The sequence below is a fragment of the Amia ocellicauda genome, chromosome 21, assembly GCF_036373705.1.
Source record: "Amia ocellicauda isolate fAmiCal2 chromosome 21, fAmiCal2.hap1, whole genome shotgun sequence".
Classification (NCBI taxonomy): Eukaryota; Metazoa; Chordata; class Actinopteri; order Amiiformes; family Amiidae; genus Amia; species Amia ocellicauda.
This window is the reverse complement of record NC_089870.1, coordinates 7,121,638-7,134,501: the sequence shown is the minus strand read 5'-3', so window position 1 is coordinate 7,134,501 and position 12,864 is coordinate 7,121,638. Positions and strand designations below refer to the sequence as shown.

General features: G+C 40.3%; 1 protein-coding gene across 1 annotated transcript; it reads left to right on the top strand.

Moving 5' to 3' along the window:
• Nucleotides 1–43: 43 nt before the first annotated feature.
• Nucleotides 44–11,788, top strand: chp1 (calcineurin-like EF-hand protein 1). Its single transcript, XM_066694122.1, has 7 exons — nucleotides 44–495; nucleotides 1,899–1,971; nucleotides 5,596–5,676; nucleotides 6,640–6,767; nucleotides 7,054–7,115; nucleotides 9,373–9,495; nucleotides 9,839–11,788. Exons 1-7 carry the CDS (start codon nucleotides 429–431, stop codon nucleotides 9,890–9,892), a joined length of 588 nt encoding a protein of 195 aa, XP_066550219.1. The 5' UTR covers nucleotides 44–428; the 3' UTR covers nucleotides 9,893–11,788.
• Nucleotides 11,789–12,864: the final 1,076 nt, after the last annotated feature.

Genomic DNA, 12,864 nt, shown 5'->3' with positions numbered 1-12,864 from the left:
TTATTTCCTAGATCCCACAATGCTTTGCACAAGGCACCGCGGAAACGGGGTATTTTCACATGATTTTGTCGCAATCGCAGAACCACGGTGACACAAGATCTGGTGTTATTGCTCCTCGAACAGTGCCTGGGCAGCATGATTGAATAAAGGCACGTCGTCACTTCCCCACATGATTTCTTCAACCTGTACCTGGACCCAATAGCAAGAGACCGGGGAGGTGCTTTCTTGGTGTGCTAGCAATGATAATAATAGGTGATAAACGACACTGCTCGTTTTGTAGAGGAGTGTAGGAGTACTGTGCGCCCAAACCGGTGGCTGTTGTAGACTTGTATTTCACGTTAGAGACATTCCTGCAGAAGAACCACAGAGCTGGTAGTCATTGCGCTGAAGGCTTCCGAGGCAGATATCGAGACATTTAAATAGTGAAAATGGGATCCAGAGCTTCGTCGTTGCTGCGGGAGGAAGAGATTGAGGAAATAAAGAAGGAGACCGGCTGTAAGTAATAATGTCGTGTTTGGAGTCTGTGTTTGGGTAATGCCGGCCTCGTCCTCCCCGGGACAGTTAAGACAACCACGGATTAGAGTCGCCCTGGGAACCGGAGCCGGTGCCTCATCTGGTGGGGACGCGCTGTGCGGTGTTGCCTCTTTCAGTTTGTGTGCATTTCATTTCAACGTGAACCTACCACTACGACGAATACCTTTTTAACCTGATAAACGTTTAAAGAGAACCGACAACATTTTTCAGTAACGAACTGTTTTATAAATGCGTGTGTCAGGGAAGGGGCATTCACTGGGAGCCCACGATTAGAGCCCTGTGATCCAGGAGAAGATGCCTGCTTTGTTTGAGGCTAATTGATGTTGTGTGGAAGAACAGGTGTCGGTACAGATCGTGTTCAAATAAATGTACATCAGTGCAGTGTTCAAAATAAATAGCATTAACGCAGCTGGGGCTAGCCTTTGACGTTTTGTTTTACGGAAAACTCGGTAACCGCCAGTTCTATTGCGAAACCCAGTCCTTCTCCAAGTGTAGTGTTTCGTTTCTCCAGTACGTTTTTATATTTAAAGTCCATTCGTGTGTGTCATTTGCAGAGCTTGACCGCACAGGCAATGAGTGCACTTTCAATATATTTTGAGGGCTCTCTGGAAAACAGTGGCTTAGTGTATGTGCTGCTGGAGCAAAGCTCAGAGTTGTACATGCCAACAGTATCCTAACACTGCTTCTTTTAACTTTACTTCAACAGGAGGAAGTTTAACACTTGGAGTGATAACAGTGTTTACTGTTGGATTACTAGTTTGCATGACTGTACTGTGCTATGTAGATCTTTTACTTTTTGGGTGGTTTGTGGCTGTTGATTATTGAAAGCTGTTTGCAAAAAGTGACACTATAGAGCACTGCAGTTGACCAATATTGTGTTTTGCAAGGGGTAATGAACAGATAGAAGGCCTCTGAGATTGTAGTTTCATCCCTACTCTGTTAACCCTCAACAACCCAGTGTGGCGTAAGCCTGTGTGTCGCGCAGGGTTGGAAAGGGTATAATCTCACTGTCCAATTCTGCTTTTAAGTTTTGTTTTCATTTCTTTCATTTTAGTATTTCTTCAACTTGGCATTTTGATCAGCCAACAGACCTCTTCTAAAATCTTGTATGAATTCAAAAACAAACAAACATAAAAGCCACCTGATTTTCCAGTGAAACCCAAGATTAATAGACAAGTGTAAGCGCTGATATTCTGTAGATGTTTCTCAGCACTAGTCTTGGGCGACCCTAGAGGAGCTGAATTTAACTTAAGTATTTTGGGTCCAATGCAATCGGATTTGGGTAACCTGTGGCAGCATCCAGTATTATAATTTTAAAATGCTAAGAGTATTTCCCTGAACAGCTGTTTCTCTCTTTCTTCCAGTTTCTCACAGTCAGATCACACGGCTGTACAGTCGGTTTACCAGTCTGGACAAGGGGGAGAACGGCACACTAAGGTACCGAGCAGAGAAGTGTCCATTCACATCCAATAGCCTCTGGGCATGCTGGCTCGCATAGATTGTGAAATGGAGTCATCCTGAAATCAGTATTAGTAGATGTGTGACGTGTAAACTTTCCTCTTGCTCAGAAAGTGAAACATTCAGGGTCTGGTGAAAAAGTAGCAGGAAATGGGTTAGTGATTATGACCCTTTCAAGTCAGGCTAATGACTTAATGATTAATGAGGATTTTTCCACATCATTATCTGTCAGATCCGTTCCTAATTCAGCTGATTTTAGAACGAACAAAAAAGCCGCGGGGAACGTATACCAGCAGTCCAAAAGTTGTAAGTGGAATGGTTTGTATTGCTCCAGTAGTTCTCTGTGCAGCATATTGCAGTGTTTTAATATGATGACATACTGTTTCTGCATTTCAACTAAACGTTTACTGTATTTGGCCAAAGTAACATTGGAAAACTGAGGTATTTCTGTAATGTTTTTTTTTTTTGTGTGCCATTTTTATGTTGTGTAGTGCAAGTGGAGCAGGTATAGCCTTTTTAATTTTGACCTCTTTAGGGATTATGGTACACTTGAATTTAAAGCACTCTTTCATTTGTGTTCAGTATCTTCCCAACTTTCAAGGGTCTCCAAACTCTGTATGACCTACAGCCATTAACAAATAATGACCTGAAGGGCCACAGTTACTACAAAACATGCCATATTTCTCCCACACAGCAGCAAACATTGCTTGTATCAGGAGTTGGGTGGGTCCCTGGTTCTCTTCATATGAGAACAGTGAGTAGTGTTGTTACAGGTGATCATATTTGCTCTCTAAATATAACATTGTGTGCCTTTTAGTGGTAATTCAATAAGCACACACTTTCATGCCTGCATTATGGCTATTGTGCAGTGCATATATAAAGACTTTACCGTTACTATGGAATTTCTTATTTGAAGTATGATATGAATGTTAAACTGAAATGTGGAATGAAGTTAACAAAACCCCTGAACAGCAGCAATAGAAGGCATAGTGTAGGCTACAGAGTTGTGTCTGATCTGACTCCTCTGAAACTGGATGAGACAGGCTAATACACTGAACACAACTGAATGTTTTGGCTTAACTAGTTCTGCAGTCTGTAGCATCTGCTTTATAGGTACCACTGCCAATGCTTTCTGGTTCTGCTGTACCAGTTGTCAGTTTTGTTACTTCTTTACTGGCAGCTTTTAGCACAATTCATTGCACTGCTGTGTGAAAAATGATATACCCTCCTTGTGCAAAGTAAATTCTTTAAATTCTCAGATCCAGCAACATTTAACATCATTATATTCTACAGCTGGACATCCTTGTTGACGCTTACAATGCTTTTACACATTTTGTTCTCCGTGCCTCAGAGTTTCATGCATTTCAATTAATACATTTTTCCAGTTATCTACACTCCCTACTCCACACTGTTAAAGGGGATAACCATTTTGTAGTGTGAATAAATAAATAAATATATTAAAAAATACAAAACTGAAATTATAACTGAATCACCCCCTGAATGTATTAATAATAATAATATTATTATTATTATTATTATTATTATTATTATTATTATTATTAATAATAATTATTATTATTTCTTAGCAGACTTGCAAAATGTAAGCACAATACAAATTGAATTAATACTTGGTGGAAACAACTTGGCAGCAATTATAGCTGTGCATATGTTGGGATAGGTCTCTCTTAACTTTGCACACCTAGATTTGCCAATATTTGACCATTCTGTTTACAAAACTGTTCAGGCTCTGTCAAGCTCCTTGAGAAGTGTTGATGGACACAATGGCACAAATTTTCAATTGGATTTAGGCTGGGGAGCTGACTAGGCCACTGAAGGACATTTACATTTTTGTTCTTTAGCCACTCCAGTGTAATTTTGGCTTCTGGCTGTTTTCATGCTGAAAAGTGAACTTCTGTCCCGGTTTCAGCTTCCTTGCAGAGGACAGCAGGTTTTCTGCTCCGTTAATTTTCACTTCTATCCTGACAAGTACTCCAGTCCCTGCCGATAAGAAACGGCCCCATAACATGATGCTGCCACCGCCATGCTTCACAGAGTGAATGATGTTCTTTGGGTGCTGTGTTGTGTTGAATTTGCGCCAAACAAAGCTTTTAATTTAGGCCAAAAAGCTTAATATTAGATATCTCGGGGCACAAAACGTTTTGTCACATGGCTACAGAATCTCCTGACTTTTTGCACACTTCAAATGGGATTCAAGCCTTCTTGCCATCTTACACTACAAGCCTGTTTTGTGGAGTGATTGGGATATTGTCACATGCACATTTTGACCAGTCTTGGGCATAAAAGCCATTAGGTTTTGCAAAGTTGCCATTTGCCTCTTGGTAGCCTCTGATATTTTTTTATACCCATCCCCTGATCTGTGCCTTTCAGCAGTTTTGTCCTGGAGTTCTTTTGAAAGCTCCTTGGTGCTCATGGTTGAGTCTACAAGCACTGCAAAATTTAACCTGAAATCATGTGAATCACTATAATTTAACACAGGGGGAGGCCACTTAACTTGTTATGTGATGTTGAGGGCGATTATTTACACCTGAGCTAATTTAGGTTTGCTATTACAATGGGGGTGGGCACTTATCCAACCAAGCTATTCCAGTATTTATATGTAATAGATTTTCTACAAATGTCTAGACTGTTTATTGAGTTGGAAGCAGTGGAGTAGGATGTGTAGATTAAATGAAAAAAGTAAAAATGTAATGCTTTTAATTCCGTGCTATAGTGTAACAGAAGGTGAAAGTTTTGATTGGGCGTGTAGATGTATAGGCACTGTTAATGTTTAAAAGGCTCATAATAGAAGGATGATTAAAGCCAGTACAACAAAGGACTGGGCCATCCTGGTTGTTGGCAGCTGCTTCCACAAAAGGGGGTCAAGGGAGGAGCAGGGGGTGCACTTGGCACAGTGGAGAATGAAGGGAAGGCATGAGTAGTTGGCCTAAGTGTTCAACGCAGCTCTACAATCTACACATCTGATATTTCTCAGACATTTCACATTGTGTGTATGTATGACCTTATCCATCTCGAGGTGTTTTGAAGCTGTTTTAATTTACATAAGTAGATCTGTGCGGGCACTTGTGTTTTTCAGTCCCCAAACACATTTCTGTTATCCCGTACTTGGAAAATTAATATCTGCTTTGTTGTCATTGTTCTGTTTTATACTGCAGTCACACATCCCTTATTGCTGCTCTAGCTATCCAAAACATCATGCGTTTATATAGCAACTGAGCCCACACATGTCCATAGGTTCCCTAAAGCAGTGAAACCCTTATGTAAAGACTGCCAAAGGCCGCTTCCCAAGGTTAGTGTTGCAGCCTGCTTGAAGAAGGCAGGACAAATCTGGATTGTTCTGGCTGGCTGATGTCGAAACAACAGGGCTGCCTTGCTTAAACTGAGCTCGGAGTGTGCTTTTGTGATGAAGTGACTGTGATCGAAAGTTGTTTTTGTTTAATGATTAAATTGTTCCATTAAATGATACAAAAGACATCCCATAGCTTCCTCGATGTGCTGCTTTAGACACACCCTTAAATCTTGAAATTTCACGCACAGAACTGTCCCATGAAGTAGAAGTCTAAAGTAGTGTTTTCCTCTTCATAGCCGGGAAGATTTCCAAAGAATACCAGAGCTTGCCATTAACCCCCTGGGAGACCGAATCATCAACGCCTTCTTTCCTGAGGGGTAAGTTATGCATTAATGTCACTCATGTCACACTGAGCTGGTTGGGACATCACCTCACTGTTAAGATGTGCAATACGTTTAAGTATTCACTAAGCATCTTGCGTTAAAGATCTATACCCTGCTGGAGGGTGTTAAGAAAATGCTAATGTACAATTTAAAACTGTGAAATGCAAGTGCCAGACCAGCTATGGAAAACAGAAATTATTTGTATATGACATTTTCAATAGTGGCACAAAGTATTTTTAATCACTTTTTTTCTTCATATTAATCTTAGGGACAGTTTCCAATTGATTTGTCTTTAATACGTCTCACAATAAAAATCTTTATTTATATATAGTTTGCAGGTTTCTCTAATCAGATTTCGTTCAGCATGTAGGAACTGAAAAATCTTTCTTTTAGGTTCCTTCCTTCCTTTAGTATGTTTTCGGATGCAATACATTTACCAGCTTGAAACTTCACACATCTGAAATGACAGGTCTGCACCATAGACAGCAAGCCACTTTAGGTAGACAGCTTAATTTAGCTGAGGGTTTTAATTTTGGTCTTTTTTTATCATGTGTGGTTTGGGCCAGTTATTACAAACAGCATCATATAAATAAGAGGCACCTTGCTATTCGTGTTGTTGGCTGCGCTTCTGTCCTCCTAAGTAGTACCTGCTTCAATAATCCCCATCTCATAATGGTGTCATTATGAGGAAATGGGTCTAATTCACTGTATTTGACACCACTCAGACCTCTCATTTACGCTGAGCCATTTGAGCTTCAAAGTTTACAGTTACAAATATGTGAGCTAATCCAGGAAATAAACATTTTTTGTGTCAAAACAAAACGGTCAAGCCAAGAAATGTTTGTATTGTAACACAGGAGGAGGTAAAATCCCCCAAATGAAACCACTTTATGACTTAGTTGAGGATACGCCCAAGTAATTTGATACTGACCCCAACGGCATTATTTTTATTTGCAGAGAGGACCAAGTCAATTTCCGGGGCTTCATGCGAACCCTGGCTCACTTCCGCCCCATTGAAGACCACGAGAAGAGCAAAGATCCTGAGGCCACAGAGCCCCTCAACAGCAGAAACAACAAACTGCTTTGTATGTACCTCACACAGTGTTTGTGCACAGCCCAGCACTATGAGTTTCCCATTTGAGTGTTGTGTATGGTCCAGACACTTGACATGTATTTTGGACATTATTAGAAACCAATGACCCTTTCTTCCTTAGCCTCTGAAAAGGTTCAATTGTTTTTCCATTGTGCTCTGTTGGATAAAAGCAGGGTGATGTAAACACAGTCTGACACGTGATCTGGTCATGTAATGAAAGTGCTACATGTATTATGCAGTTAATGTAATGATTTTTAGATACATTAATGTATCCACAGTTGCATTTCGGCTTTATGACCTGGACAGAGATGACAAGATTTCCCGAGATGAGCTCTTACAGGTATGAATCCCAGACATTACTGGATTGTGTCCTTTCACTCGCTTTAACCTACTTGTCTGAACTGGACCTCTTGTCCTAAATGAAGGTGCTTGTATTTTCGGAGAGGCTCTGGAATCAATAGTGAATCTCAATGGAACAGGATGAGATTGGTTTTGAGTTGGGATTGAGTTGGGTTTCTGGAAATGCAGAAGGCAGTTACATGTTCTGAAAAATGCAATCCTATGCATCAAGCTTTGACCCTTGGGCATCAGTGTGGAGTAGTGGTAAGTCCTCTGGATTCCTGAGTGGAGGGTCATGGGTTCAATCCTGGTGGAAGGACACTGCTATTAGCAAGGTACTTTACCTAGATTGTATGAATGGGTAAAACCCCAGCTGTATGAAATGTATTGTAACAATTGTAAGTTGCCATGGACAAGGGCGTCTGCTAAGGAGTATAATAATAACAACAACTCTTAATCCTGTTGTATTGCATGTGTACTTGTATTCATGACTGCTCTATCTCCTGACAATGTATTGCGTGCCCACTGACGAGCTTACCAGATGTCAAAGGTATTTTTAGACCTTTAGAAAACCATTTTCACATGAATGGCATTCTGGCCTTCATATTAACCCATTTTTGTTTTGTTTTAATTAAATGGAGCATGCGAGTGATTTTGAAGTCTCTCATTGGCATTGCTTATTTCTCTGTAAGAGATCCCAGAGATGTACAGAAATCTGCTTACACCCACATGACTGGCCACACAGCTTGAAAGGATAATTGTTGAATTCTTGAAGAGCATTAGTCTGCACAGATGAGTCAGAATTGAATGATCACTTGATCTGTTGAGAAGCGTCTATACAAAGACGTCAGCGGAGTTTAAATATGCACTGTTAACAGATGTATAATTCTTCTAAATTGGTATTTGGGATCCCATATTAAAAAACAGGATTGTATTATTATTTTTTTTTAAGCTAGCCTATTGTGTTCATTGTTTCTTCCTGATAACAGTACCTAACATGGATTGAAATATTATACTTTGTTGAAGGGAAAAAACCTTTATCGTTGTATATCCGATTAAATCTAAGAATGCTGATTTTGTCACTGAAACTGGATTTTTTCTAATTGACGCACGCTAGGCAAGGTTGCCCTCTCAGTGTATTTATTGTATTCCTTTGTCTGGCATGTAGGATTTATCTGAGCCTCTTCTGATTTAGTAGATCTGTTGAGTCCCATTGTATTGGCATCAATGCAAACTTCTTGAGTGAAGAACAGGGTTTTGACTCTGTGGCTGTATACAACCTCTTTGCATTTCATTCTACAAAAACTCCAGCACTGTCTCAAGCAAAAATAGGAGTTTAAAAGGTTCTCTAGTCAATTCGTACAATCAAAAAGAACACCAAACTGAGAGCTGCTGTCTGGGGTTAAATTGGCTAATGCTCTCCCTGACCTGAGAATATACCCAATCTGTCTGTGCTACCTTACACAGTGAGGCTGGGTTTTAAATTCAAGTGAGAGATTTGTGTTCCTCCACCAGTGTCATAATATTGACAAACATTAACACAGTACAGGCGTGTTCTTCCAAATCGGGTTACGTCGTCTGCAGAATTGAAAGCGCAGCACAGGCTGTGGGGTAAATTAGTATGTTCTGCCCTGACACACCTCTGAGTTGGGTTGTTTTTAAATATATGTATATATTAAGAAAACCATTTTAAAATGCAAGCACCCTTCACTACGGCTACACCCTCTCGACTCTCTCGATCGTTGAAGCTAAACCTCCACACCTTCTTTCACTACAGCTACACACACACACCCCAACCAACAAGTCTTAAACAGATTGCCATGCCCATGCAATTTTCTGGGGGGAACCCTGTGTTTCGTGTGTGTGAACAGCTAGCAATTGCTTATGCAGTGGCTGGGTAGCCCATGGGTCTCTTTGCGGTGCTACAGTGTTGCTAGGCTCAGCATAGGGAATAATGTGGGGGTATTCATTTGAAGGTAGTGACTGCTCTGGAGCTGTGGTAATTGTGTCCCTGGGAGACAGCTGTCATGAATGAGGCGATGCTGTCACTGGCTTTAAAAAGGTAGCCTCGGGACAGGACAAGGAAAGGTAATTGTTCTGAGGTCACCTGCGCCGACCTGGTCTGTAGTGTCAACTGGAATACGTTCTCTGTAATTACCCACCAGAAATCAATCTGTAGGTATAATCTCCGGTGTTACTTAAAGGAGTGCCAAGTGTACTGCCGCGGTGGCATAAATAACCACAGTGTTGTTTGCCAGGTGCTGCGCATGATGGTTGGTGTCAACATCTCGGACGAGCAGCTAGGCAGCATCGCGGACCGGACCATCCAAGAAGCGGATCAGAACGGAGACCGATGCATCTCGTTCTCCGAGTTCATAAAGGTGGGTGTGTGGGCACAATCAAAACAGTCAAAGCTTTCTACTGCTGGGATTCACAAATGAGAACATGTAAGGTTCTCCTTCCATTTATTTTTAACTTCCCAATGTGAACACAGCCTGACCCCCTTACCTGTCACCTTTATGAATTTGCAGGGGGGGAAAAAGTTGGACAAATCTCCCTTATATGTAGAATGTGTGTTAATTTAAAGAGTCTTGGTCAGAAGTTTTTACATTGTTTGATCCTCTAAAATGATTCTGTAATTGAACAGTCAAATGTCAACAATCTTATTGGTATTGAAGACTATTCTGATGTGTTTTTGTTTGTTTGTTGGTTGGTCTTTGACAGGTACTAGAAAAGGTGGATGTAGAGCAGAAAATGAGTATCCGCTTCCTGCATTAAGAGCCATGTGACCTGAGTTTTGCCATCACCACCTAAAGAAGGATCAAATGCCATCTTCTGTACTGTGCTCTGGATTGTGAACAGTAGATCTTACTGTGCACGCGTGCTGACCAAGAAATTAATCAATGGATCATCTTTGTTTTTTTGTGGGCTACCTGCCTTGGACTGTTCTGTGAAACAAAGGGAATTTGTGTGCCTTGGTATGTGTATACCATGATCTCTATGTGTTTTCTTTAGGAAGGATTAGAAATATACTTGAGCATGCCTGAAAATGCCAATGACGGTAACCTAGCTATCACCTTAGATCAAAGTGTCATGGCATTGCAGTAGCAGTTTTATCTACAGCTTTTCACCTTGTAAACAAATTCTGTAATTACACAGTTTAAAAAAGCAACAAAACAAATATTTGAATGACCGTGTCTTTATTTATGATGCTGATGGCATTTCCCCTCTGCTCAGCTCTCTCTGTGTATTCCCGGCCAGACGCACATTGAAATTATATATTCTAAAGCCAAACAGAAGTAATTGTTTAAAAAATAAAATAAAATACTACCTATAATTCCATTATGGTTTAAGTTACGGAGACGGATCAATTGCCCCCATTACAATGAAGGGGACAGCGCTGTCTATAGACTAGATCAGCAGTTGGTTAATATCCTTGTGGGTTCCTAATTTTCTGTATTCCGTGTGTCTTACTATGAATGTCAATCAATTATAATTACTACAATGTCAAATAGAATCCCTTGTGCCTATGATAAAATCATATCGCTGTAGCTGCAGATAATTATGGAGAGCCTCACTTTTGAAGTGTTACTGAAGGCATTCCTTTTGCTTTCTGTCAGCCAAGGTGGGACCTGTTCTTGTTTTCAATTGGGCAGATTCAATTCTGGTTCAGGGTCTTGCCTTTGAGCTCTAGTGCCACAGCCTGTCTTAGCACCAAACCGTGTCTATATTATTTTGGTACATTTTTTTTCATCAGTTAAGCAGTTTAGAAAAGCACCTTGGTAGTGTATTTTCGTATCGCTTGATTTTGTTTAAAATCAAAACAAACGCAAACTAATCGCAAAGCACCGAGATTGCAGTTAAATCCCAGTCACATTTCATAAAGTCCACCTGTATCTCACTATCCGGTGTGCCACTCAGCTCATTGATACTATTTTATTTATTTATTTTCTTTTAACTCGTCTGGCAAGTTCTTTCTTGTTTTAGTGCTGTGTTGGAAGCGGTCTGAAGTGGCCCCATCAAGAATCCTAATGGGCTGACCAATCACAAGTCAAATCAGATTTTGTTTTCAATTGAATTCCATTTAAAGGTAGTTCCTGATCAGCACAGCTGTAAGACACACAGGTTGTGTTTATTTCTGGCACTGCCCACAGCAGACATACCCATTATACAGGATAAAAGAACCTGAAGTGCATTGTGATTTAATCGGTTGCTGTGCAAAACTTGTTTTGCTGTAACTGTAAATGTAATTGGAGCCTTGTCATTGTTAAGAATGTTATGTATATGGTTTATTGTATTTGCTTATTAGTTTCAGGTACTTTAAAAGGGGCCTTAATGATTTGGTGTTGGTTTTGTTTCAGTATGTGAATATACTGAAAGGAACAATTAAAACCTGACGTGTGTGCACAGAACAGCAGAAAATTGTGATTGTCTAAATTGTGGATAGGGAATATTTTTTTTGTAGTCTGCTATTGCTGCTGTTGAATATTCTTTTTAATTGAAAAAGCATTATTTAAGAGTTGTCAATCAAAACAATTCGAGGAATATCAAATGGTACAGAGGTAATTTAATTGCGCACACAATCTGTTTCACAAAATAAAATCCAAATGTATAGTTTCCATTAAAATAAAGATGTGAAGTACCATGCTTGCACATTAAAATGTTGCATTATTGGCTGTTTGTTTGTTCTTTTACCCAATGGAACAGTTAATGTACAATATTTTGCTCAGAATTCCTGTGCTAGTTTGACATGGTTTGGAAGACACTTCATTTTAATATGACTTATAGTGTTTCTCACAATGGTAAAGCATGAACTCAAAATCTTTATACACACAATTAAAGGTCTATGTACTTTGTTTTAGTTCTTAAGCAGAGATCTTCATGTTTTTACCTTTTTAAAAGCAGTAAGACCTCCTTTATTCTTCATACTTTCACACTTGCTGAAATTACTGATATAAACCGCACAGGCCAGCTGTATGGGTGGCGTGGTGGTTAGCGCTGTTGCCTCACGGCTCCAGCCTCTTGGCTAGGGGGTGCGTGTCTATGTGGAGTTTGCATGTTCTTCCCCTGTCTGTGTGGGTTTTCACCAGGCACTCTGGTTTCCTCCCACTGTCCAGAGCCATGCTGGTTAGGTTGATTGGTCTCTCTAAATTGCCGTGTGTGTGTGTGTGTGTTGCCCAGCGATGGGCTGGCATGCCGTGCTGGTTGTATTCCTGCCCTGCGGTCTATGCCGGCCGGGATCGGCTCCGGTTTCCACGTGTCCCTTGCAAGGATAAGCAAGGGTTGAAAATGGATGGATGGAGGCTAGCTGTATAGGCCTGTATAGTAGAGGTTAGAAGAGTCTCCTTTTGGTTACAGCCTTTTCTTCATGTTGGTCCTGTAGGTGTGCTGGAAATATTGACGTATAGAACTTTCTGTGAAGAACCGTATTACTGACAAAAAAATACGATCTTGCCTTTACAATCCGATTCTAGGTATCTATGCCTTCATGAATCAATTGATAAAACTGTTCCATGTATACCTGACCTAGTGAGAATTATATGCCTGGCATAGCTCTGTAAATTAATTGCTCCATAATGGGTCTTTGATCAGTCTTGATGTACTTTCGCTGCTTTTTTAATCTTGTATGGTGTGAAACACAACTTCTGTACAATGTAGCTGATAGTTCAATAAGGGCATGGTCAGTTCCAATAAATATGAAATACCATTGGATGGTTGCCCAGGCTCAGTGTAATTTACTAGTTCAAATA

Coding starts and splice junctions, on each gene's coding strand:
- chp1 (XM_066694122.1), top strand. CDS start 429: ATGGGATCCAGAGCTTCGTCGTTGCTGCGGGAGGAAGAGATTGAGGAA. Junction 5,677..6,639: donor AACGCCTTCTTTCCTGAGGG/GTAAGTTATGCA, acceptor TTTTATTTGCAG/AGAGGACCAAGTCAATTTCC. Junction 9,496..9,838: donor CGTTCTCCGAGTTCATAAAG/GTGGGTGTGTGG, acceptor GGTCTTTGACAG/GTACTAGAAAAGGTGGATGT.